At 41.1% G+C, this 27,272-nt stretch overlaps 1 protein-coding gene across 2 annotated transcripts in view; it reads left to right on the forward strand.

The window, feature by feature from the left end:
- The window catches only part of cdk6 (cyclin dependent kinase 6), a 43,838-nt gene that overhangs the window by 8,313 nt on the left and 8,253 nt on the right, over positions 1-27,272 (forward strand). For both annotated transcript variants that reach the window (XM_008421743.3, XM_017307286.2), the window contains 3 exons: positions 52-187; positions 6,298-6,465; positions 23,434-23,543. In XM_008421743.3, coding sequence (XP_008419965.2) covers positions 52-187; positions 6,298-6,465; positions 23,434-23,543 — 414 coding nt within the window. The remainder of the gene's footprint in view (positions 1-51; positions 188-6,297; positions 6,466-23,433; positions 23,544-27,272) is intronic.

A 27,272-nucleotide genomic window follows, 5' to 3' on the forward strand; every position in this document is an offset into this window, starting at 1 on the left:
TTCATAGCAGTGGCGGTCAGTGATTATTATCCCCTTGTTCTCCTGGTGCAGGTTGTTCGACGTCTGCACGGTCTCTCGGACTGACAGAGAAACCAAGCTCACGCTGGTGTTTGAGCATGTGGATCAGGACCTAACCACATACCTGGAGAAGGCTCCTGACCCCGGCGTACCACCTGAGACCATTAAGGTAAACCATCGTCCATTAGAACCTCATGACATTTAGGCGTGCACCTGTGTCACGAGAGTACAGTTATGCTGATGCCCAATTTAAAGTACTACGCTGTTTCCGTTTGAAGCATAAAAGCAGCTTTGGGCTAATCCCCTGTGGCTGCAGCTCTGGTTGAACACAGCTATGTCTCTTTGGTTCTGAGAATTTTTCTTGACCAAAGTCACAGCAGACATGAAGGACTTCCTCTAACATCAGAAGAGTAGCACATGTGGCAGATGGGCTCCAAATTAGAGGCTCCCTTCAGTCTCTATTTTGACCCTGCCCGCCAACTTTCTTACAGATGGAGACAGAACAATTAAAAAACAGTTACTTTTGTACTGAAAAAAAGAAAAAGATTACCAAATAGATCAGTCAGAATAATGTTTTTATCAGCTGTTTTATTAAACCTAACAGGAAATCTCTGCTCTTTTGTAAAAGAAAAAAAAAAAAAACACATTTAAGAGGTTTCCACTTACAATTTGCTGGAAGGTCGGAAGTGAGTTAGCCTCCTTCTTGTTTTCTCAATTACTGCCTTCTTTTATTTAGACCTCTCTGACAAAAAAAAATCCCCTTTCTCCCTTTTAAACATTCGTTTATCAAGTTTCTCCCCCTGAGGTCTGCAGATGTGCCCCAAACAATATTGGAAATTAATATTATTTATGTTTGAATGAAGAGGCCGGGGAAGTGCAGAGTGTCGAATTTAACTTGGAAACGTTCTAGCAGCATAGCAACCGCCGACTGTCACCTGAGGGCCGGGTTTATGTGTGAACGTTTTCTGTCAGGGAGAAATGTTGTTTAAGTGCAGATGATTCAGGTGGCTTACACCAGAGGTTTTAACTGAATTTAATCCCGATCGTTGATACAAAGTCTCTTTGGATGTATCAGTTTATTGTGAATTTTTGTGATCACAATGGCCCTCAGTGTATCTTATCCTCAATATAAATACCACTGAGCAGTGGGGGCCTTATAAATTTGTTGGAGAGCATCACTAAACAAATATCATAACAGAGATGAAGGAACACACCAGGCAGCTCAGGGATGAAGATGTGAAGATGTTTACGTCAGGGTTAAGTTATGCAACATTACAAAAAATTTAGACGCTCTTCATGAGCATTGTTCAGTCAATTAACTGAAGCTGGAAATAATATGGCACAACTGAAAACCTGGGGTAACTCTGGAGGAGCTGCAGAGATTCACAACTCGGATGAAAGTCTGTTCACAGAACAAATGTCAATCATGCATCCCAGAAATCTTGCCATGATGGAAAAAGTGGAGGAAGATTACCATCGTTTGAGAAAAAAACAACATAAAAGTACTCCTATTTTCATTTTGTAATAAGCTATGTAGGAGATACACGACTACCTGAAAAACACAATTTGCTTGCATAGAAAGTTAATATTGCACATCACCTTGAACATATGATTGTTTTGGTGAAACGAGACGGTGTCAGCTTCATACTGAAGGTAATTTTCTGCAACAAAGGCTTTCTGCAAAAATTTGAAAACTGTGTAAAGAAATTTGTTTGTTCCAATTATGAACTGAGCACTAACATGCATCGATATGTGCCAGTAAAGTATATTTAACTATGTGAGTTTAACTTGAACAATGTGGACGTTTTAAACTTGCCTTCTCTCAGGTAATGTATATTATGTACTCTATAACTGTTCCAAGCGCAATAATGTAGAAATGGACCTTTAAAGACACAGTCATAAGTTCAGTGCTGTCTTTAGGAACTGTAACTCACATTATGAAGCTGAAATGAGCATTAAACATGTTCCCCGTCCTGAGATGTTACAACAGCACTCATTTAGAAAAGATGCAGATTGGTTTAGGTCTGTATGGTTGCTCTGTGTATGACCATGCAATCACACTAAGTTGTTTCTTAAATGTAGTTTTATGCCTGAAGCATAAAACTTATTTTACCTCTTGGGGATTTCTGGATCCAAAAGGCACAACAATGTTGTGTCCAAAACCATGTTAGTTTTATCTACAGTTATTTTTAACACTTACTGATCCATGCAGCAGCAAATTTTGTACCGTAGACCAAAGTGCTTACAGTTTTTAAGGGACTTGGACAAAAGTTGACTGTTTTGCTGCAGGACCAAAATATAATCTTCACAATACAAACAACACCAAAAGGGAAGGAAGATGGCACAAGAAAGGAAGGGAAATAAAAAAAGATTGAATCCTGCCTTTTTTCTTAACCCTATCATTGCAGTCCCCAACTGCATGGCGCACTGTAGTTTTCCATTTTGTAAAGTTACACATCATCACGTTTAAATTCGTGCATGTACTGTTTCATTTTGGGTGAAGTGCAAGGAAGATTTTTAAGCACCAAGAAGTGGTCAGACAACTTGTCTTTGTAGCATGAAGACTCATTAGACACCCACCTCCTTGTGCTTTCTCCCATCATCTGTTTATCTGGACTCTTAAGAAGACAAAAGGACGAGAAGTGTCGGCACATCATAGACACAGTCCTGTTATTTCTAGGAGAGTGGACACTGCACACTGACCTGAAAGTGACCCCATTGCCCTCTACCCCCTCCCAAACAACTTTAGTTGCACTTGGCTGTACCATCTGACAACATATTGTTGACCCGGTCGTCCTATTAGTTCCTGCTTGAGTTTCGGTGTTGAATATGTGAACATGTTTTCACTCAACCAAGAAGAAACATGTTGAGCCAAAGGCCCTAAACTAAAAAAAGAACAGCCACACTTTTCCTCAAAACCATCCATCCATCCTCCGCAAGAGACACCCCCACATCGGCCCAGCTTGTCCACTTCAGCACCCCCCGTCCTACACCACCCACTCAGACTCAAGACCCACCACATGGTCATTGATGAAAGAGGCCCTCCTCCAGGAATCAAATGAGCTGGAAGGACATCAAGCAGCCGGGTTGCCCCATGCTCTGCTCTCCTTAGCCGGGCCGGCGCTTGGGTCTCGCCCACCCTCCTCGGCTGCCATCGTCCAAGCTTCCACAGCTACACTCTGTGGGCCCGAGAAGGGGGAGGTTAATGAAGCATGGGCAGGGAATTACACTAACGTTAACCGGCAGATGTCCTATATTGTGCCAAACTACAATAAACAATATGGCTGCCTCTGGTACATTTGCATCAGAAAAGGAGGGGACCTCCAAAAGCCATGTTTTGACTGATTCTTGCAGTGTGCTGACTTTTTTATTTATTTATTTTTAAATACTGTTCCTGTTTTTAATTATTCAGGGTCTAATGATGCTCCTGTTTTTATTTCCCATTAGCGATGTTTTAGGTCTTAAACAAAAATCCACATCAGATGAAGCAAATATGTTTTTCTACTTTTAACCACGCTGTTAGATATATCAATAACATTGCATGCAACCAATATTATACGACAGCTTCATTATGTTTTGTTGGGATTTTACATGACAAACCACACAAAGTAGGCAAAAATGCTTACAAGGAAAAATCTGTGAAACATTGAATTAATTTGTGCTCGATACTTGCTATTCTGATACCTATTAAAAATGCAACCAGCTGCTTTTTAAGGTCACCTAATTAGTAAATTCAGTCCACTCCTGTGCATTTTAATGTGAGTACAACTACAGCTCTGATGGCATCGGAGGTTTTTAGAGGACATAAGTGAACAACCACCATCACGACGACAGAGGAACACAGCAGACAGGTCAGGAGAGAAAGTTTTGGAAACGTTTAAAGTAAACGAAACTCTAAAACTTTTTTAAAAGATTTGAACATCTCACAAGACTCCAAACGTACCGCCACTTGGTCGTCCATCTAAAACTTGACAGGAGAACATTATGTGGAGAAACATTCAAGAGCTCTTCTTAGCTTAGCTCAGGTGGAACAATCTATCCTCTGGATACATAATAGTTGTGCAATACACAGATCTGTACTTTATGGGAGATTGTCCGAAAGAAAGCAATCGCTGAATCAATGAGGGCCATTTGCAAGTTAACACAAGCCACATAGAGAACGCAGCCAAACATATTTTTGACCTGCATTAAGATTGCTATACAAGATTGCAAATTAACACTTCGTCTCATTGTGAACACACCATACTCACTGTAAAACATGGTGGGGACATCACCATTATGTGGGGGCTCTTCAGCAGGGATGGGGGGGCCGTCACAGGAAGATGGAAGGAGAAATCCTGGGAGAACATTTCTGGGAGGCTAGGGTCGTTGTTGCAGTTATTTATGCACAACTTTGTTTGTCTATTGAAATATAAAGATGCGAATAAAATGCATAGCGGTTTGTCGTTGTAATGGGACAATGTGGAAAAGCTGAAAGGATAGAAATACTTCTGCAAGGCACTGTAAGTGAGAAGGGCAGGAAAACTTAGATTGTTAACATTTAAGAGTCACACTCATGAGATAATTAGTGTTTACAAGGAAATGCTGTTGAAAGGAAGCACGATGAAATGACTATTTAAAGGAGAGAGGAACTGATGGGTGGGGGAATGCTATTGTGTCAGCCCCCCATGATACACACACACACGCAAACACGCGTGCGCACAAAGTGACCAACTGCCTGCCTCTGTCCTACGACCCTGTCTGTCTGCTGCCCTTCTCTGTGGGTCATGGCTGGATGGAGATGCAGAAAGGAAGGTCTGTTTTTGCATCCTGTTCTTGGTCGGGGGGCACACACACACACACACACACACACACACACACACACACACACCCACCCACACACGCGTGCACACCCCTGCACACAGACCAGTGAAAACACACATACGATAACACAGATATCGCATTTTTTTCCTTTTTGTTTTTTGTGTATAGCAGCACGTCAATCTTCACATCCAGAGTTGCGTAGTGTGACCAAAACAGCAGCCAGCCCAGTACCATTTGCTGATCATTTTTGCTTGAGTGCGCAGACCCCCGTTCCTTTGACTCACACGCCAGCTGGTGGGCTACTGAATAGAGCTGTGGGCTCAGGTCCATGTCACTTGTGGGGTCTCGGTGCGGAGCTTTGAGGTGGTTTACGGGGTGTACATCTGTAGCAAGAATGTGTTTCTTGAAGAAAAGCAGATTACAGAGACTGTGGGAGAGAGCGAGGGATCAGTTGAACTCTTTGGTCTTGCGTTGTCAAAACTACCTGTAATAACTTATTTGTTTATAGGTGTCAGACCTGTTTGAGAGTATTTTGGTTTCAAAAGGACAAGTCTGAGCTGGTTTCGACACTGTTCATTCGTTTTCACAACAATTAACTTTGAAAGTTCGTCATGAACGTGGTGCCAACGCTGCAGCAGTTTGAGGTCAGATTTGGGGCATATAAAGAAAGCGAGCACCAATTAACTAAAGAAGGACAGCTGCTTAGTAACAGAGATCTGTGCTTGCACAAAGCAGGGGCCTCTTTCTGACGCTGGTGTATGTGTGTATGTGTGTGTGTGTGTGCGTGCGTGCGTGTGTGTGTGTGTGTGTCAGTTATCAAACATCTGCCACAGTCGATGAGAAAAGACATGGGCCTCTTCACGTTAACTCTCTCACTCCCAGATTGTCTTAGCTTTTATTTTGAATTCACACGTTAAGTTGTTGCCTGTCAGGCCTTTTTTATTGTCGAATACTTTACTGTGCAGCAGAAACCACATTGCTTCGGAGGGTTTTTGAAGATACCTGTTGCTAGCATTCAAACTGAACAGCTCACACTGAATCACTCAAACCTGCACATGTAAACAATTATCTAACACCAAACATCTGGTGTGTGCTGTGAACCTTAAACATAGACTAGTATAGTGGTTCTAAAACTTATAATTACCAGTCTAGTACAAGCTAACTTTTCTAAGTAACACCATATTGCCGGGTCACGAAAAAGGGAAACATTTGGGACCTTTGGCACTTCATCTTTTAGAGAAGGAGGCAACAATCCAAGTGGGAAAGGTTAATTTTCCACTAACCATGGCTTTAAATCCAATATGGCTTCCATGCACATAAAACTCAGAGAAAGCCAGAGTAAAAAAACTTTTAAAAAGTCTCCTTTTTAAATGTTTTATTAAATGCATTTCTGTTTTCAATTACCTCCTTTTTGTAAGTGTCTTTACAATATTCGTAATCCTGTCTACTTTCTCCTTTCATTTCATTGACTCCCAGGATATGATGTACCAGCTGCTTCAGGGGCTGGACTTCCTGCACTCGCACCGAGTGGTTCACCGTGACCTGAAGCCCCAGAATATTCTGGTGACCAGTGGAGGCCAGATCAAGCTGGCAGACTTTGGTTTAGCCCGCATCTACAGCTTCCAGATGGCGCTCACGTCAGTGGTAAGTTTCTTTGGCTGTCTGAACAGAAATGTTATCGAACCAAGCATTTCCAACTGTGCGGTTTCTCTGTTTAGGACTTTAAAATAGGAATGCTCAAGGATGTAGATGTCGCTTCCCTCCAGTCTCTGTCAATCTGTGCACTCGCTTTTTTTTTATTGAAAGCAAACATAAAATTAATTAATTAAAGTTTTAAACTAATAAATATTTACTTTAATATTTGCTTCCACATTCTTAGTCCATACACTTGACAAGGAGCGTATCCCTTTTGAGCAACATCTTTTGATTGACAAACACACACTCCCTTGAACCCCCTCCACATGTGAATTAGAAAATGTCTAATGTGTTAAGGTTGGCACTACCAGGGCATCAGAGAATAGCGTATAAGAGCTCTGCCAAACGATTGGATTTCTCTGTGTAAAGTGAGAGTGAGGCACCCCTCCTCCCTCCCTTTGTGGCCTGCTTCAGCAATCCCTCGGTGGCTGTTGCAAAGAGGGATGGGACAGATGAGGAGAGACAAACACCCCTCCCTTCCCACTGTCGGCCCTTTGATGTCTAACTGTTGCACTCGAGGCTCTGATGACCTGATAATATAGAAAGGGACTCTGAAAAGAGTCATTGGAAGAACTTTGAAGGAAGAGAGATGTGACTTTGAAGATGAGTGTGGGCAGCCATAGAAGCTCCTTACCTAAACAAAAAAAACAAAAAAAAAAAGAAAGAAAATTGTGTCACTAATTTTATGTCTAACATCAACAAACAATAAAAAATCATCTGGTCGTTACTACAACTCTTCATACCAAGTTGAACATATCTAGATTATCCAGGTTCTTTTAGTTCAACATGTCAAGCAATTTACATTCAGCGTCTTGCAAAAGCATTTATACCTCTTTAACTTCTTCTCACATTTCAAAGAGAAGTTTCAATGCATTTTATATAATGTATAAAATTCCTTACATAGAATTTACCATAACTGTTCATTTTTACACTTGTTCTTATGCACTCCCAACTGCTCCAGTGCATTGAAACACTTTATCATCTCTGCTTTTTTAAAAGGTGTCAGGCTCTCCATGTCAACTTGAGTTGACAGAAAGTCCTGTACATATTTATAGTTGCCCTGTTAAAGATTTGCAAAAAGTCATAAAATACATTTTATTGTGGTAGCATATTCACATATCGACTGAATAATATAGGAAAGTGCAGTGTTGGACTTCATCCAGAAATTTCTGGTACCCCTAAAAATATTTTTTTAAATAATTATTACAAAAAAAAAAAAATCTTAACAGCTCACACGTCTGCAGAAAAGGTTGGCATCTTGGGGTCGCCAAGTCTCTCACAACAACTATTACACACTACCTACTCGTCAACTGGCTATTTAAGAGTGTTGTCAGGGGAGATCAATCTTATTGTAAGTTTGTTGAACTCTACTTGATTTTTAAGAAGAAAATTGATTCTTTTTTAAAGGAACAAGTACTCCAGGTGGTTGAGTAACAAAGGAATTATTACGAAAAGCATGTCATGTCAGGTGTTAAGCATGGTGGAAGATCTGTGATGCTGTGGGCCTCTTTCTTTAACAAATCCCCTGTAAACTGTTGCTGTGCATGGCATCCTGAACTCTGTACAACAGGAGCTTTTAAATCAAACACCACTGGAAACTACTGATGAATTGAAAATGAATCATCATTAGCTCTTTCAATGGGTTAGTGGTTCAAAACACATGACTAACTCAACACCAAGAATATGCTACGGCAATAAAAGATTGATTCATTTTAAGCCTAGTTGTACATTGCTCCTTGGGGCACCAATAAATAATGCCAGGACAATACACTGAAACTTCTGAAGCTTCCAGAAAATAAAAATGCTTGCACCATTATAGCAGGAAAGAAGGCCTTCTGCCAAATGTTGAGCAGCTGAAGTCCTATGTAAGTGAGTATGAAAGGGAAACCTGCCAATTTATATCTGCAGTAGTTACTTTTCTCAGTTCTTGTTTGGTGTTTAAAAAACAGTGACCACAGAGTTTCAACACAGAGGCAAACTTTCTTCCACAGTCCAAAACGTTTCTGATAGGTTAATTGATGTCTCGAAATAGCCTGTAGGTATGAGTGTGCGTGCGTGCGTGCGTGCGTGCGTGCGTGCGTGCGTGTGGATGGACGGCCCATTTTTTCCACCCATCCATCCATCCATTTTCTTGCACCCTTGTCTCTTGGTGGGGTCAGGGGGGGTGCTGGTGCCCATCTCCAGCTAACGTTCCGGGCGAGAGGCGGTTCACCCTGGACAGGTTGCTAGTCTGTCGCAGGGCAACACAGAGACACAGGACAAACAACCACGCACGCACACACTCATACCTACGGACAATTAGGAGAGGCCAATTAACCTGACAGTCATGTTTTTGGACTGTGGGAGGAAACCGGAGTACCCAGAGAAAACCCACGCATGCACAGGGAGAACATGCAAACTCCATGCAGAAAGACCGGGCTGGGAATCGAACCCCGAACCTTCTTGCTGCAAGGCAACAGCTCTACCAACTGCGCCACTGTGCAGCCCCCCATTTTTTCCACAAAAGCCTAAAAGGGTGTATATGCATATTTAACAGTTAAATCAGCATTTAATGTCATTTAGAAAAAAACGTGAAGATGAAACTTGCTGATTTGACAAGTTTTCAGAATGTCACAATCGTTTTAAAGAGGCAGCGTCTTTAAAAAAAAGTCATAGTAATGAATCCAGTCATTTATGCAAATCAAAATTTCTCTGAGTTATGAAGGGGTTTTTTTTGATTGAGTTAAGTATTTTGTCAGGTATTTCTATAATTTGTCACCATGCTTGATGATTCACAGTTAAGATGCAGAAGAGCACACTGTTTACCATTGAATTTACATATGTGTTACACAATAATCATTGTATCTGTGGTTTCACCAAAGGGTTAAGTCTTCATCGGCTTTTTCTATGACTAGACGGGGACACTTTTTGCTGCTGGTTAAACACCTCTCCGGGAATTCACCATTAGATTGAAGTAACAAGATACAGAGTCCCTAAAACTACTCTCAAACACCACATTGCACTTTTAAATGTGCTTTCACACTCATTCACATACTCATTTCCTTCCTCGGTTTTACAGATTGGGCCACAAAAATGAGATGGATGCGTGTGTGTGTGTGTGTGCGCATGTGCATGCGTGCGTGTGTGTATACGTGCATGCGTGTGTGTGTGTGTGTGTGTGTGTGTGTGTGTGTGTGTGTGTGTGTGTGTGTGTGTGTGTGTGTGTGCGTGCGTGCGTGTGTGTGTGCGTGTGTGTGTTCGTAGGGCACTGCAACGTGAGCATGGGATCTTTGGTTCCAGATGAATGTTCCTGCGTCTGGAATCCCCCTGTCAACCGGACACACACACTCACACACACAAATCTCCATTCGCCCATTCTTTGTTTCCTTTTGCTAATAAAAGCACCTAATCTACACTGCGCGCTGTGCGTATGTACACAAATACACACAGAGTTTAAGAGGATCTTCCCCTTTGCCCAACAGACCAGCAGTTGCTTATTTAGTCACCTAAAGCCACCGTTACTGGCAGACAGATGGGCTTTGGAGAACTGCTGTTGCTTAAGCGAACTGGGCGATTTTCTCACTTTCAAAGTGATTCATTTAGGGCTTTTAGAATGACAAGATGGCTGAAGGAATCATTTGCATGAAGGTGTCAAAGAGTCCCTCACCCGCTCTTTTAATGTTTTTTTTTTTTTTTCTCCCAGCGTCGCTAACTGAAAGTAGCGCCGTTATGCTTTCTGCTGATGAGATACCCACACTCTTCTCTTTTTGCAATGCATTAGCTTTCTCACCCCGGCACATGCCTGCTTGTTGAGATGTCATTGACAAAGTGTGTGGTCAGCGTTTGCATGTATGTATTAAAAATGTCAGAGCAGAGTTTTGGTGCTGCCATAGCTTCGGGTGACCTATGGCTCTTCCTGCATCCGTCACCGATCGTGTCATGTCCCCCCCACCTTCCCCACCCCGATGGGGAGAGGAGAGGAGAAGAGAGGAAAGGAAAGGAAAGGAAAGGTAAGGTAAGGAGAAAGGAAAGGAAAGGAAAGGAAAGGAAAGAAGACCACCCATTGGCTGGTATGAGGTCCAGATTAGGCTGCCCCGCCAGTCCCTGCGGGATTGTTGTTTTGTTGCTGTTTTTTTTTGTGTGTGTGTGTGACCCTCTCCTGGCTACAGGCTCTTTGTATGGCTCTGAGTGACGGGCAGAGAAAAGAACTGGATGAGTTAACTGATGCTGGTGTGTTGCTGCGGTTTAGTTTATTTCTTATCAGAGCACTGATATTCAGTTTCCCTAAAAAATTTGCAACTTTTTCATCTTTTTACAATTGGAGTAAGAAAATCTGTTTCATCTTTGCGCCTTTATTGAAGCATTACCTAAATGACAACTATGCAGTCATCCAAGGGTTGTTTTGTCATTGGCCGCAGCATGATTGTTTTGGAAGTTTTGGCTCATCTCCAACTAAATTTGTACCTCTGAAGCCATCCAGTTAAATCCTTCACTTAATTATGTTGCACGAGTTTGATTAACTTATCTCTCTCAAAACTGTTAAACAGCCAAAACAACTACATCAGAAATGATGTTAGATTGAACATTATTCATGTAAATATATTTGTAACATACATTCCGTAATGCTAGTTACAGAATAATCCTTGTTTGTGTAGAAAAACTGATTGATTTTTTGCAGCAGATTTGCAAGATTTTTTCTTATTCAGATTCCATATTATTTTTGTGATACCTAAAGTATTCACACCCCTTAAAGTTTTTAAAGTTAAAATCACAAAGCTTCTTTTTTTTCTTTTTTTTTTTTAGTGTTTGAAATAAAGAAAATTATATACAGTTTTTAAAATGTTTTATAAATCATTCACATTTTTTTTAGCTGTATCAAAGTTCCCCCCCCCCCACCTCCTTCCAGTTTCATACCAATAAAATTAAAGTTTCGGAAAATGTCGTTTGTCGTTTTATGAAAACGACCAAGAAAGCATTAATCAGAGAAACCCATTAGGCCATGATCATTCCAGAGGAGCTCCATAGATCCACAGCTCAGCTGGGATAATCTGTTGACAGGGGCTATTATTAGCCGTGCTTTCCACAAATCTGACCATTTATAGCAAAGTGGCAAGTAAAGAAAAGACATTGTGGGAATAACGACACAGGAACTTCCATTTGTAGCTCGCTAAAGATAACAGAGGTCTTAGTCTTCATTCAAAACAATGTGCAGGCATCACCCTGAAAGCGCTAACATGCAGCCAACATGTTTCACACCGGTGGCAGGCTATGAGAAAGGTATTTTCTTCCACTAGTCATACTTAATGAAAAGATCGCTTGACCAAACTTAAACCCTGGAGGAAATGTAGAGCCTACAAAATGCTTGAGACCATGGTAAAGATTTACCCGCCAGCAGAACAACAAGCCTGAATATGAAGCAGAAGCTACAATTAAATTGCTTAGGTAAAGCCTACCAAATATGTTGCAAATTTAATAGTCTGTTAATGTCACAAAGATCTATTCAGGGTATTTTTTTACTATTATAATATCTAGAGTGCAAGGAATTAATGCTTGGAACGGCAAAAATATGTCCAGCTTGTGGAATGAAGCTCGACTGCAGTAAATGACAGAGACAACAGAGAATCGCAACCGATGTCCTTATTTTTATATTTTACAACATAATAATTTCACAACTGATCTAATATTTTAAAGCCCCAGTTTACATCAAAGCATCTTTGTGTGTTAGAATCCCCCAACTAAACTCCAAACTCCTTGAAAAGTACCATATTTTTTGGACTATAAGCCGCTACTTTTTCCCCACACTTTGAACCGGCTTAAAGCCCGGTGTGGCTTTTCTGTGGATTTTTCTTCTACCACCAGGGGGCTCTTTAGCAGGAAGTGAATAGTGAAGTGAAGTCAAAGTTGGAAATCAAAGAAGAACATGCTAATTTTCATTTAGAACAAGCACATGCTAGCAGCAGGCACGACGGAGAAATGTTTTCAAACTCATACCCCCCTCATCATGGAAACAACACAAAAAAGTTCATGCGATGCCGCTTTTAAGTTGCATGTAAGCTTGACATGAACGACTCCATGGTTCGGCGTTGGAGACGGAGGACTGCGTCCTTAATAGCAGATTTATTAAAACCTAGAGCGGTGGAGATACCAGCGGCTTATAGCCCGGTGCGGCTTATATATGTAAGTTTCCATTTTAAAAACTAAAAAACTTTGTGGGTGCGGCTTATAGTGAGGTGCTCTCTATATACGCACGCAAAAAAAATAACATGCAGACAGTGTACACTTTATTTAAAAAGGGGAGTATAATGGTAATGTAAGCGAAGTAGTAGGTCACCATTTTCACTTGCATCAGTGAGCAGAAAAATTATCAAAATGTTTTATAAGGAAGTTAATAAAAAGAAGCTGGGCTCCATTTAGGAAAGCTCTTCCTGCCAGAAGACGTTCAGTTGGGAAAGGAAACATCTATCAGATCTTAAGGTGACACAGGATTAGAGGTCAGGTGAGGTGCTGTGTTCAAAAGATAAACTTCATTATGTTACCCGTGAGGGTGTGGGGAGGGGGTGTATCCACACAATTTAAACACTTGAAACTATTGTGATATGAAGTGGAAGGTCCCGTGAATCTCATTAGTTTGCTCTCCCATGCACATCATGCGCATGTGGTCGCTTGTCAAATTAGATTTGGGAAATCTCGAGGGGAATGCTATCAGTTTTGTGTGTTGCAGATTTTCGTCAGACTCTTATTTATGTTATTTATGTATTCACAGTGAAAAGAATGAAGGGGTTATGTTTCCAGACTAGATAAACTCAGAAAGTTTTTTTTGTCTTTTTTCTTTACTCATCTAAAGTCTTATGTGACTCAAAAGCCAAAGGGAATTTCAACACTTTTCAAGCTAAAGCTTTTCGAGCTTTGACTAAAATGAGGTCGACTTAAATGCGATCAAATGAACCATTAATTATCACTGTTTTTGTAATCACCGCTCAGATCTGTACTGTCCCACTGCTGATTTCCTGTAAACTTTAGTTGTCTGAGTCTTATGCAGAGGAGTGAAATTGTTACCTGATTAAAGGTATTTTCCCAAAGCTTCCCCCCCCTTTTGGTTCCTTCGGCTCACAGCCCTCCCACTGCTCTTACCAGAATAAGACACCCATATCTCAGACGACATTAAACAAATTGAAACCAGATTTCCTGCCTGCGCTTAAACAGCAGACGGGCTTTTACAACCCAAGAGAGGCAGTCTCACTCTGTGCAGTATAGATTGTTATTTTTGCTCTTACAACATTTACTTGTTTGACTTTGCAGTCGCAGACTGTTGGCTCATTACAGAGGCGCAGATTGATGTGCTCTCGGCTGTCCAACTGTTGGACAGGCGAGAACGAGGGTGTGCTGTCAAGCAGCACACCCTCGTTCATCCTAAAAAAAATTATGCTGATTAGGAGCATTGTTGTGTCTAGGGTGGTTTTTACGGCTCGTCGCTTTTGTGGTACATTTATCTATCGCCCCTTTAGCAATCAGCGGTTCTGACAAGTGAGAGGGAGTCAAGTCTGCAGAGATGAGCCTGGATAAGCTGGATAGTTGTCCTGATGCACAGGACGGAGAGGAAGAAAGGAAAGCAGGCAGCAGCAGGGAGATGGAGGTGGGGAAAACCCTTGCACTGCACGCAGAAGAGCACGTGCAGCTCACTCTGGGAATGTTTAGATATCTCCGCAAACGGCTCCGTATGGGAAAAAAGGAAAAGTCAATCCTCAGTGCTTTGACTGCAGTCGACTGGAGCAGAGAGAGTGGCCTCAGCTTGACATTAGCAAACACGCACAAAGTTCACATACATGTGATCAGACACACTGCGCTTTGCAAAAGTATTTCCAAACGCTTGGAAGTTTTAGTGCGCATTTGTAGTCACGCACCTTTACTCTGATATCTCCATATAAAATCCAATGCAGCCAGTTGTCTTCAGAGTTACATAGTGAATGGTCCAACTGGGTCTGATTTCATTTCAAACCAGCTTAGGGAGATGCTTGAGTGGTTTAGTTAGCAACTAAACCAAATCTGAGTCTCACACAGCACTGTTTAGTCCATAATTAAACAACGCAAAGAGTATGACTCAACTGCAAACCTATATCAGACATTGTTGTCAAAGTAAACTTAGAGGACAGGCAGCTAAGATGTGAGATTTGAACAGCCAAAGAGATTCCCTTGTCAGGTGGAAGCATCTACCGAAGGGTCAGATATTTGCAGCTTACAGATCTGGCTTCACTGGAAGAGTGGCAAGAGGAAAACCACTATTACAAGACAACCAGAGGAGGTGCTGCTTTTTTGAGTCTTTGCATTACATCTCATACCAAATAGACCATCCGCTCTAGAAAACATGGTGGTAACTGCATCATGCTGCGGGAACGGTTTCTGCAGCTAAAAGGCAGTTAAGAAGCTTCAGAGTGGGGTGGAATTTCACCTCACAGCTTACTTCTGAAAAACATTTTTGCTTTGTATAAATTATTAATCTCATTATTGCTTTATAAATACAGTTTGATTGAATGTTACTTGAGTGTTTGAAGGACCCAGTCAAAGTCCAGTGTGACTGAGCTAGAGTTGTTTTGTGACTGAGGACTGTCATAGATTACCGTCTCTAGGTGTGCAAGACTGGTGGAGACATAAAAGACACAAAAGACTTACAGCTGTAGCAGCAGCCAAAGGAAATGATTCATATTCACTCAGAGGAGCTTGCTAAAAATTCTCACCACACATTTCTGAAGTTTAGTTGTAAAGAAAAGCATTTTCTCTCCACTTCATAACCGTGCACCACTTAGTTAGTCTGTCTCTTTAAAGGCTAATAAAAGGCAGTATTTGTGGTTGTAATGGGGAAAAGTTCAAAGGTGTCAATACTCTTAAAAGGAACTGACGACTCTCAATTTTTTTCTTTTTCTTTTTTTTTATGGAACTTTGCAGAAACACGTGTAGTGAATTATGTTACACTTCTATTGAGCAGCACACCCTCGTGCACACATCATTTTTTACAATACCCTATAACGTGTTCATTGGTCGCGGCGTACGGGGCGCTGCGTCGGTGTGCGTGCGTTGGCGTGTGCACACGGTCACCTGGACGTTACGCAGCCCAGTCTACTCCAGCATCAAGAAAGGGGAATTGGAGGAGGAGAAAAAGAAATTACAGCATATATCAGGAATTTTCCAGCTAATGATGTGCGGATGTGGTAGCACCGGGGAGAGAGAGCCACTTACTGTGCTGTCTTTGTTTCATTCGCTGAGGGCCCCGTGCTGCATTCCTGTAAACTGTGCATACTTTGGCAACAGTTGCAGTGCTCCCCTCTTTTTTTTTTTTTTTTTTTTCCTGTTTTACTGTATACAGTCTGTGTGCTGCTCTTGCACTTTTTCTTCTTATGCTCCCCCCACCCCAGCAACCCCTGGTCTCAATGTATCCCCTTCACCACCCCGCCTTCATCTTATATTGTCAGTCTTTTTCCTGGCCTGGGGAGGCGACATTATTAGAGCTGTTGATTGTCTTTTTTTTTTTTGTACAGAACAAGCAAAAGTAAGTGAGGAAAGTGAGCGAGGGGATGAAATAATGGTGTTTACAGCATGGCTGACTGCTGGAGCTTCGGGCCTCTCTGGAGACACAACATCACAGCCTATGTTCTGCCGTGCTCCGAATTCAGTTTTATGCTTATTATTAGGACATCCGCTTTCCCTCTATGCAATGCCCGCATTCACGCTTTGTATCCTTTGGAGATTCAGAGAGGAAGGGTTTAATTAGTGATGGATCGCTTTCAGGGATGTCGTCATAAACCAGCTGAGGGGATAAAGAAAGGATCACGTTTCCTGAACATGGGTTTTCCTTTTAGGTAGGGATCGAAACTGACCATGATGTGCATTGGTCTCTTCAACGTCTAGTACGCATGAAACTCTTTCTGAGTGTGTGCATGTGTGGGTCTGTGTCCATTGGTGTTTTTTTCATCCTTTGGTTTCCTCAGGGGGGAATGTAAACATGGGCCCCCTGCCAAACTCCACCAACCTCAGCGCTGTGGCCCTAAGCTTCAGTCATCCTAATCACATCAGGTCACTTAAAGCGTCTGTCTTAATATATCTAAGCTTTAAAGGGGGATAACGTCATGGCGGCCCAAAGTATGTGGCCTTCATCATTTTTAGCAGCTGAAAATGTTTTGGTAGCGAAGATTTAATGCCACATTTTCTACTGTTTTACTTTTTTACTTAATTAAAATAAAAAAAACATTTTTGTTACCTTTTCAACAACTATATATGATAAGAATTATAAGAGAAAAGAGCCTTTTATTCCAGTGGGAGCATTATTTCTTATCTTTACCTATATCTATATCTATAGCTTATCAATTTTCGCCACTCTACTGTGAAAATAGAGATATGTGAGACAGAGTCCACCTTGTTTCTTATTTAGAACCCAGGTCTCAGACTTTAACAGAATTATTTAAAACATATCACATGAAAAAGTTAGGGGTTTTTTTTAGGACTTATTTGTTAATTTGGTCATTAAATCATTGCCACTTTTCAACTTCTACTGATCCTCATCTGATCAGGACTGAATTAAAAAAAAAAAGAAGAGTCTTCCAAAGTTATGCAGTTTATTTTCTTCCTTTGGTCTCTCTGCATGCAGATCAAAAGTCTTGACAAATCCAAAAGAAATTGAGGAGTGCTTGAGTGGTTGCTACAATCTTTAATCCAAGGGAGTGTAGAAACTACATTGCAAAAAGAATTTTTTAAAAAAAAAAAGGTCAGACTTTATTAAAGGAAAAAAAAAGGAAGTGCAGATTGATGGTGCAAATAACTTTCATACACTTGCAGATACCACTTGGCAACAAAACACATTCATCCAGGCAAAATAAAAAAGCAGGTGCTCTCCCAAGTCACGTGCGAGCCCTCACACATAACACCAGCCAAACGCCCCTGCTCACTCATACTCATGTGTCCTATTGTCACACCAGCCCATTGTGCTTGCACGGGGCTCTGGTAGCAAAATCCCGGATGTTGCAAAGCAGGCAAACTTGGAGGTCTGGCCCCGGAGGTCTGGAGGTCCTGTGGGGCAGGAGAAGCCATTTCCTCTGTCATGGGGTGCGGGAATGAGAGAACAGCAGTGCAGGCTGTGGAAGATCGTCCTGGTGGTGAGCGGGAGGATGCTCTCAGCAGAAAGGAATTTACAGAATGTTGTCCTTTTAATCTGGAGTCAGCCCTCACACACTCTGTCTCTCAGTCTAACCTCTTTGCTGTGTGTGTTTTTCTTTTTTTTTCTCGTTTGCCTTCATTTGACCTCTCTTTAGCTTTCAGTTACCATGCCAAAGGGAGCAGGGACGTTTGACAGACAGAAAGGGGAGACTACAGAATGCAAAGCAGCGGCCTCAAATGCAAAACAATTTAACTTTTCCTTTTTTAAGGCCGCCGCTCTCTCTCTCTCTCTCTCTCTCTCTCTGTCTCTGTCTATGACTCATCTTAGAGCGTGCTGTACGCAGGAGCCTGTATCCGCTTTCAAGCAGCCAATAAAGAGGAGGGAAAACGGGAGTGGGCAACGAAGGGATATGTGAAGCAGAACAGAGAACGAGAAGGGTGAGAAAGGGAGACTAAGGAAGTAGGAATGCAAGCGTGGTCGGAAGAAGAGGAGGGGAACGGACACACGCGCAAAAAAAGGGAACATTGCAATTGGGGAATGTCCTTTTTACTGTACCACAGATGTGTTGTTATAATCATCTCAGTGAAAACAGTTGTTAAGCTGTTTGTTTAGGCTATGACTCAGATCGTGCAGAATAATAGTTTGAGATACCTATTTGGATAGACTTTAGATTCTGGCACCCTATAGAGAGCATGAAGCTCTGTGTGTGTGATCATAATCCATTCATGGATATTATAAGCTCACCAGCTGTTCGGTGCTGGCTACTTATGCATTTTGGTCTCACAGTATGTGTTTTACAGACTCAAAGGGAGTTTCACAGGAACAGTTAAAGGAGTGGATGTATATGGAAGATTGAGGATAGCTCAATCCTCCAAATTTGGGGGAAAAACCAACCAATAAACATATTTTGAGGGGGTTTGTTGTCTGAATACCTCTCAGACATCTACATGAGCAAATTTATAGTGTTCAATTTTCTGATATGTGGCCCTCCAAGACAATTCATAACTTAGCCCCCCTAGAGGGCTAAAAGCATGAATGGGAACACATTTTACTTTAGAAACCACAGCTGCTGATCATCTCAGTTCCTCTGAGAGCTGAGGTGATGCAACATAGCGGTAAAGTTGCTTCTGTCTAAACTTGTCGTAAATGGGCTGCTTTGCATACACAAATATTTATAAACATGCATGCAGAAAAACTTTTAAGCAGTCCAGGAGTTGTGCATCGTTATGGTTGCATTCTGTCATGGAAACGAGGTTCCTTCCTGCAGCTGAGATGATTGTTTGGTTGTAGAAGTTGCATTATCTAAAACTCTAGCTGGAACAAATGGGGCACTGGGTTCAGCGTGAGCAGCTTATTAGGGGAGCTAAACCCAGCTGCTATGGTAAATTTGAGGTAGTTGATGAAAAGATTTTTGCTTCAAGAGAAGCAGACGAGTTGTAATCTGACGCCGGATTAAATCTTTTTGCATCTACTTTCCGTAGCCTCTTGTGCATGTGTTATATATACATGTGCCTTAATCTGCACTTGTGGCTGTGTTTTCGAATAACTGTGAGGCGGATATACTCTGAGCTCTAGGTCTGTGGTTCTTCCTAGAAGGCTTTGTGTGTGCTCATATCAGAGCTGTCTTTTGACTCTGCCGGGTGTGAAATTAATGCAATGTGCTCGAGTCGAGTGCATTTGAGCTGCAGCTGCAAGAGTTTGCAGGAAGAAACTTATTTTTAAAATGTCAACCCGCTCTTCTTCTTACCACAGTAACATACTGCCATGTCTTAGCTGGGAATTATCCTATTATCTGCAATAACACACTTGATACAACAAGTTAGATCCTACGAGAAAACAAACAAAGGAACCAACTGGAGATAAACGGTAAAAGATAACATGTAAATGAGACCATGCAGCTTGAACTGTGGTGTAACTTCATTCATGCTTTTCTTTGAGGTTTCATTGTTTAAAGATTCGTTGGTGATCCCTGGTATCAGTGTCTTTGTTCTAGACTCGTGTCTTGTTTCTGGTCACATGGCCTACCCCCCGCTGCATCTCAGCCAACTAGCCTCAACTTCCGCTCTGTTTCCAGTGAAGCAGGAAGCAGAGATGAAAGTATCACCATCTGCAAAATGCACCCTCTGGCTCTATTAATAGTGTCATTCAGTTTTTAAAAAAGTGTGACTGAATTTTTATTTTTTTTTCAGCACGCAGTGTTCCATATCACTGAGTCGCAAATGTTAAACACTTGCTTTTTTTTTTAACAATTGTGGAATAATTTTGATTTGCACAAATCTGATATTCCAAAGAAAACAGCCCTGCTTCACTTGACACATACGTGGCAGACTTAAATTTAAAATGGGTGTTTAAGGCCTATTTGTAGTCTTCTATGTTTAGAACAGCTTCTAAACTGTCATGCCAAACGACGTGTTAGTTTTTCAATTAGTTTTTCTATCAAAATAATAACTAGTTTCTGGGAAGATGAAAAAGCTATTGAGATTTTTTTTAAAAGAGAAGAAAACATAGAAGATAACATTAAAGACAAATTGGAAAGTGGAAAGTTTATTTTAGTTCAGTAAAAACTGACTGCAATGAACACCAGCCATCTGTCCATCAAGGACAAAAATTCTACAAGATAAGAAAGAAGAAACTTTTCTTTGCTGTCCTGCATCACAAACAAGGAATAGATCAGCCAGTTTTCCCTTCTCCGGCGGTAATTAGGGTAGGGAGGTCACATGCCGAAAAGCTTACCATTTCTTTTCATCTTAAGTTGTTGCACCAAAGCAAAAAAAAAAACGTCACTTAATCGTACATATCGTAATCGTACATACATCAATTATTTGTTTTTAGTAAAAATCAGACAACAGTTAGTAGGACATGCTGTGATGCATAAAAGAACACAATACAAAAACAGGGATGTGTGTGTAATAAATCACAAGTTCTATCAATTTAGGTTTTTCTTTAAGCAGTAAAAATATTGGAACCTAAATCTGGACAAAAAATTATTATATTTGTTGTGATTAGTTTGGTAACTTAGATCCTCCCATTAATTAAGAGATTACGACTGCGTTGGAGGGACTGCTGGTGGGGATGTTTGTTTGTCTAATTTCAGGTGCGATGATGGGCAGGTTTCATAAAATGATTCCTTTTGGCCACTTTTTGAACTTGTGGGATCAGATAACTGAACCATTGGGTGGAGAATAACAGAAGCTGCAGACCTCCCGTCTTTGGTACCTTTGGAGTTTCAGGGACAACCATGATGTCTGTCCACAACACCCATCGTGGACACACATCATGGTTGGATGCCAGGACCTGTCAGTCAGCTTGGGTGGCACCTGGGGTTTCTTAAAATGGAAAAAAAAAATCAAACGGAAAGAAGAGTTCCCTCCTCTGAATCGTCACTATTAGTAACCGAACAGAGATCTGTGATTTTCACTCAAACATAATTTTATTAATTCTTGCAGGAATGAAACAGCAAGATGTCTGTTCAGTCTTTCTGTTCTTAGACAGAAGGTCTGTACCTTCTTAAGCTAGTCTTATCAATGAGGTTTCTCACAAGGAGTCTGGGAACCAACATTTCTGGCTCGTATTGGCAGCATTGTAACTCTTCATTAGGATGTTGACAAAGACATTCGGAACCTTGAAAACTGAGGAGCGCTCCATCGTTATCTCTAAACCCTCCCTAAGTTCCTGCAGTGTGAAAGTACCATGAGCTTCACATGAATTTTAAACACAGCTGCAAAAGGTAAAGTGGATTTTTTTTCTTTCCCCAAAGTCATACAAATAATTAAAAAGAAACTTTGTTTTACTAAAATTCCACTGGTGGTGTCCAATCAGTATCCAGAGATGGCCAGCGCTACCCTGGCAACCCCTGTAGCCCTTTGCCATTGGTCACAGATCCACGATGTTATGATTTTTTTTCTTTCCATCCATTTTCAAGCATAACTTGTGAAAAAAATCCTCACAACTGAAGTCTATTTGTTGGTCATATTTTGGTGCGCTTCAACATGACCCAAACATTAACCTCTGTCAGAATATAGTTCTGAGTCGCCGAGTTATTTGGTGGTAGAGAAGACCAATTGAGTGCATTATGTTTTTACCTTTAATCTCATCGCCAGCTGGTTTTATAGACAGTCATCACTCTGTAACCACAAAGCTACCTCACACTTTCAAAAGCTGACCATCACACCACCGCCACTGTTCTTGTCGGCTGCTCAGAGCTGTGTTACTGTAGTGGCACTTCAATACCGCTTGCAACCAAATGATTTAGTTATTTCTTCGAGCAACAGATATCGAATAAATACCTGATGCAAATTATCTGTCCAAATTGACAGGCCCAAATTCTGTCAATTTGGGTCTGTACACCCAAATTGACCGAATTTGGATGTCAGTTTGAACTTTATTGACCACTTGAGATGCAAGACATTCAGAGCAATTCTCAATTAAACTGTGTATCTTACAGCATAAGCAATAACCAGGACAGCATGTTTTGTAGTTCGCTGTGTTTTTTGCATTGCTTGACCTAGAACAACCCCATTTTGTCCCTGGGAAAGACATACACAATAATGCATTTTAAAGCAGTGCATAACACCCACCTCTCCCAATGTGAATGCCTTTGTCCAAGAACGCCCAAGTCCAGATGTACCAATTTGCAACTTTTAGACACATCAATGAATAATGAATAAAATAGTCGAATCCCCTCACCAGCAGTCATTCAGCACTGTAAAGCCCTGGTAGCTAGCAGTTCTTTTGAGGTGTGTTGGAGAAGAGATGCATCTAAAAGTTGCAGGATTATAGCTCTTGAGTACTTGGATTGGACCTTAGATCTTTCAAAGATCAGATAGCAAGAAAGGAGAGCTTTTCTTCTGCCAGTAGAAACATCGCGTTGAGAACCAACACGATGTTTCTCATAAATTGATCATGGAAGAAATCAATGCAGTGTGTTTTGAGATGGGATATTTAAAACTGCCGTTACCTCATGATACATATTCAAAAGAATTTAAGCGCACGTGCTGATCTACAACAGCGCAGAGTTTCGTCACGGATGAACAAAACCAGTCAGGTTAAAAGTATCCCGGTGACACTGCACACTTTTTGCTCACAAGCATTTACCTCAGAGCTTAACATCCTGATAAGCACTCTTCAGTGCTTGAAGAGGGGAACTGCAGCCAAATGCTGCTGGAAAGAAACACTACAGAGTTTAGGAAAGCACCTGGAACCGGTCCACTCTCTTACCAGGGGTCACTGAGTTTTGTCTGGAGGCTTTCCCTACTGTAGCTGTTAACAGAGGCAGGCTGCACACACAATCACTCTGAGAGGTCCCAGGAGTTTCAGGGACAAATTTGGAAACCACGCTTAGTGTGAAGTGACACAAAATGGCTGCCGTTACACCTCAGGTGCGTGCAGGATTTATGGTGAAAGACACGAAGAGCTTTTTTTTTTCATGTTTTCTTATGCGTTTATCACATCAAGAATACATACTTTCTGTCGGTGTGGGATTTTTGCCTGTTTATAAATCAGCTTAAAGCATTGTGTGTAGCTGCTGTGAAAAAAAAAAACAACAAAAAAAAAACAGAGACTTGTAAATCAGAGCTGGAGGCATGTCCTGCCAGATATGATTTCATGTGTTGCATAAGGCCAAGATGGAGGCGAAAGCTTTTAAGTGTGCTGCTTGTGTGTATGTATGTGCGTGAGCCCGCATCAACGATGACATTTACCTAATGCTGCTGGCAGTCCATCAGCGTTCAACTCTTTGTGCTCTTACAATGAAGGCTCAGTAGTTTGTTTGTTTTTTCTGCTGTTTTGCGGTGCAGGTGGTGACGCTGTGGTACAGGGCTCCTGAAGTGCTGCTCCAGTCCAGTTACGCTACACCGGTGGACCTGTGGAGCGTTGGCTGCATCTTCGCCGAAATGTTCAGGAGGAGGTGAGGTGTGCACAGAAGCAAACACGGCCAACAAGCCTCACATTTAGAAATGTCTTTGGAATCCAGCCAGTGTATGTGGTGTGGACATCTCTGTTAGGCTCGTGAGAGGATGAGCAGAAATTAAAACTACAAGGGGAAAGAAAGAACTTGTGTGAATCCAACCAATTTTATTCCAATATAATCACATGCTCCATGGAAACTTGGTCAAGCGCCCATACTGGTTTCCAGTGCACAACCTGCCACCGTTGAGTAATTTTTAGATGTACATGTCCCAGAATACCATGGGACCCATTCGCATGGGAATACTTCTGCAAAACGTGTTAAATGTCTAAGCACAACATTTTCTTAACCTCAACTCTTAACCAAGTTTCACTGGTGCGCAACAAAGAAAAATAGGGAAGTACAAAAATAAGCTAAAACTAAAATTTATAAAAAACAGTCCCATGGGTGGTTTGAACAGGAGTCCAATGTCTGGGAGCAGAGCTGCTGTCCTCCCATGTCTCCTCTCGCCGTCCTGTGTTTTCCCCTTTGTGACATAGGTGAGCACTGTAGACTGATTGTCTCTATTTATTGCTCAATGAGGTTGAGCATTAGTTACAGTGTTGAGGACCTAACATGTTAGGTTATCTTTTAGAGTAGTTGTGCAGACTATGTTCAGGCAACAAGCAAATGCAACGCAAATAATCAGATTTTTTTCTCCCCATATGGGACCCATATTTGACTTTTTCACGATAGTCTAAACAGACCAAAGCAAAGATTTTCAACCTTCCTTCCTGTCCCTCTTTCATAAAATCCCAATTTGTGCCACTTTCTATATGTGGTACTAAATCAGATACATATCCAATAGTTTGGAAAGCGACTGGAGCCTCAATAAAATGATTTTGTCCTACTCTTACGTCATCACCATAGGACTTGCCATAATTCTGCACCAGCAGAAGCTAGTCATGCTAAATACAGACATAATAAATGGCTGAAGATTATAATTCTGATCAATCTGAACTTGTGAAAGAAGTCTGTGTCACTGAAGCACATCACGCCACAATCCTACCACTCCTGGTTCCCGTTGCTATCAGATGTGCTTTCCTATGACTCTTTAATCTCGTGACATTGTCGGCTCTCCTTGCTGTGATTTATGGTTGTAAACCAGTCACACAGAAGTCTGAATGCAGTAGCATTTCATTAGTAGTATTAACGACCACACAATTTTTTATTTTTTACAAAAAATCTGCATTGACCATGAAGACCATGAAGACCTGCTGTGTGAGTGTAGCTTTAGTCTCACACTAAAACAATGAGAAAAACCTTAACCTTTAACTTAAATTAATTTATTTAGAGGAGGGAGAAAACATCCTCTTTTACAGAATAATTGTTCAATAAAGCTGCTGGCGGCACAATTATTGTTTAATCTGACATTGCTTTTAAAATGAATTTTTAAAAAAAACTTAAAGTGTAAATACATGTAAAAACAAAATGCATTTGTTAGAAATTCTAAAAATGTTCAATTAGTAAACCGTGACATTCTGTTTCTCTGGGATATAAATACGAAATAACACAAAAGCCCATTTCTTTCAACCACTGGTCACAAGACTAGATGAGGACCCTTATTCATCTTGTCATCACCCACAATGAGCCGGATTGTAACAAAGATATATAAAAAAAAAAAAATTAAATAAAGCTACAGAATACAGCAAATAGTTACATCTTAGAGTCACTAAGTCTTCATAGCAGGCATCAGGTGCCATCTCCATGCTGTTTTTGGTGTGAGGCTGGGAAAAAGACATTTACTTCCGACCATAACAGACATGTTGCGTTTTCTCATTTTTTCTGGGAATTAACCACACTTTAGGAGGGGAAAAATGTGGAAATACACCACATAGCCACTATTGTAGAGGGAGGACCTGTGATCCCGTGGGCCTTCTCCTCAATTATTAACCGTGGGAACCTCCTAGGAGTGTGTGACATTGTGGAGCCTTGAGAAGCAATGGTAGGCTTCGTCTGTCTAGCGTAACAGTCAAAACATTTCTCAGCCAACACAAATAATTTGCCTGACAAAAATAATCTTCCTCCAAAGTCGCCGTGAATGCGTTCGGCACTGTAGCTGTGGATCAGCTTGTGCAAAGACCCGTTGTGTTCAAAACTGACACGAAGGCTTGCTGGGCAGTCATGAGGATGTGATGACCTGCAGAATTGGAAATTGCTCAGAGATCTTGCATTCTGCTTTGGTTGTAATTTGCCACAGCTTTTTTTTTTTTTGCTTCATTCTGTAAAAAGAAGTTTCAAATCATTTTCAACAATTTAAGATTTTTTTTTAAATCCCCAAAACAGTCTCCAACTACAAGCAATCCCTTGAATAACATAGGCTGCATCTTAAAAGGCCAGTGAATCATAGCACATTACTAAAGCTAATGTTTTAATCATAGTTTAAGTTATCTTTACGGTCACTAACTGCACAGTATTCATGCGTTAGATCACTGATCATGATTTCCCTTGCTTTTGGAAAGTACCTCTTCTGAACCCAGAAGACCCAGAGTTTCCCCTAATAGCAACGACACGTGATTACTTGATGTTTGCCTTCACGCATTGGTGGTTGTCTGTTTCCTTTCAGTTTGAAATTAATTTGAACAAATTGTCAACACGCTACCTGTCTTGTCCATTTTTTTAAGAATAGAAAATACTGATGGGCAAGTTGTACCATTCCTAACTCAGAGGTCATGATAAGGGTTCATATTTTAAATATGCGTAAACTGGGATGTTTGGGAATTCTTTCCACTATCTCACTGGTTAGGTGTGGATGATGTCCCAGCGTTATTCATAGTTGTTAACAACCTGTTGAATCAAAGATTTATTGATAATCATTAACCATTTTTTAAAATGTTTTATATCAGTGACGTGCGGTGAGGTTCATAGCTGGTGAAGCACCGACTTAATTATAATCGGATTTACAAATCTAGACCCCTTGCATGTTATTGTTTACATAAGTAAATTTCGCACATGCGTACAATGCACCCAAAAAGGGCAAAAATCAATCTCAATCAAACTTAGACATGTAGATATTATTAATTCCGTACTGTACTTAACAGCAAAGGGAGAAACCGTTAAAGTTCAACTCAAAACCACGTCTTTCTTGATCTCTGTATCAGCGCAGTGCTGTATGGCTAGCTCGCTGTTACTGACTCTTACTCTGCAGTTGTGGAGTTACAATGTCTGGGTTCATGACCGCCCCCAGCGATGACGCACGAGAACTGCCTGCCTCACCTCGAGTCTGTTCTCTGCCATTTCTGATCGCTCCTCAGCACACGAAACACATTACACACACAGTTGGTGACAATAAAAACACAGTACATAATTACATAAACTAAATTATGGAAAATCATACATTAAATGTTTTTAACCATTTTATTGGCGACATACAGACAGGAGGAGCATGTTCTCATAGAAGGCAACCGGTGCAGTTAGCGAGAGGTTGCGCAATTCCAGGTGAGGCTCAGCCTGCTGCTGCCTCACCGGCTTCGCTTCTAACCATTTGAATGGGAAAATGCGAAAATTCTGCGATTTTGAAGAAAAAAAATCATCAGATTTGGTTAAATTAAATGAAAAATAGGTACTTCATAGTACAAACCACAGGGTGAAAATATATTTATAAATGATTATATTATTTTTACATGATGACAGGTGAGGCTCTGCCTCATCTGCCTCTCCTGACCGCACATCTCTGTTTATATATATATA

This window comes from Poecilia reticulata, chromosome 11 (genome assembly GCF_904066995.2).
Source record: "Poecilia reticulata chromosome 11, P_reticulata-male-v2, whole genome shotgun sequence".
NCBI classification, from domain to species: domain Eukaryota; kingdom Metazoa; phylum Chordata; class Actinopteri; order Cyprinodontiformes; family Poeciliidae; genus Poecilia; species Poecilia reticulata.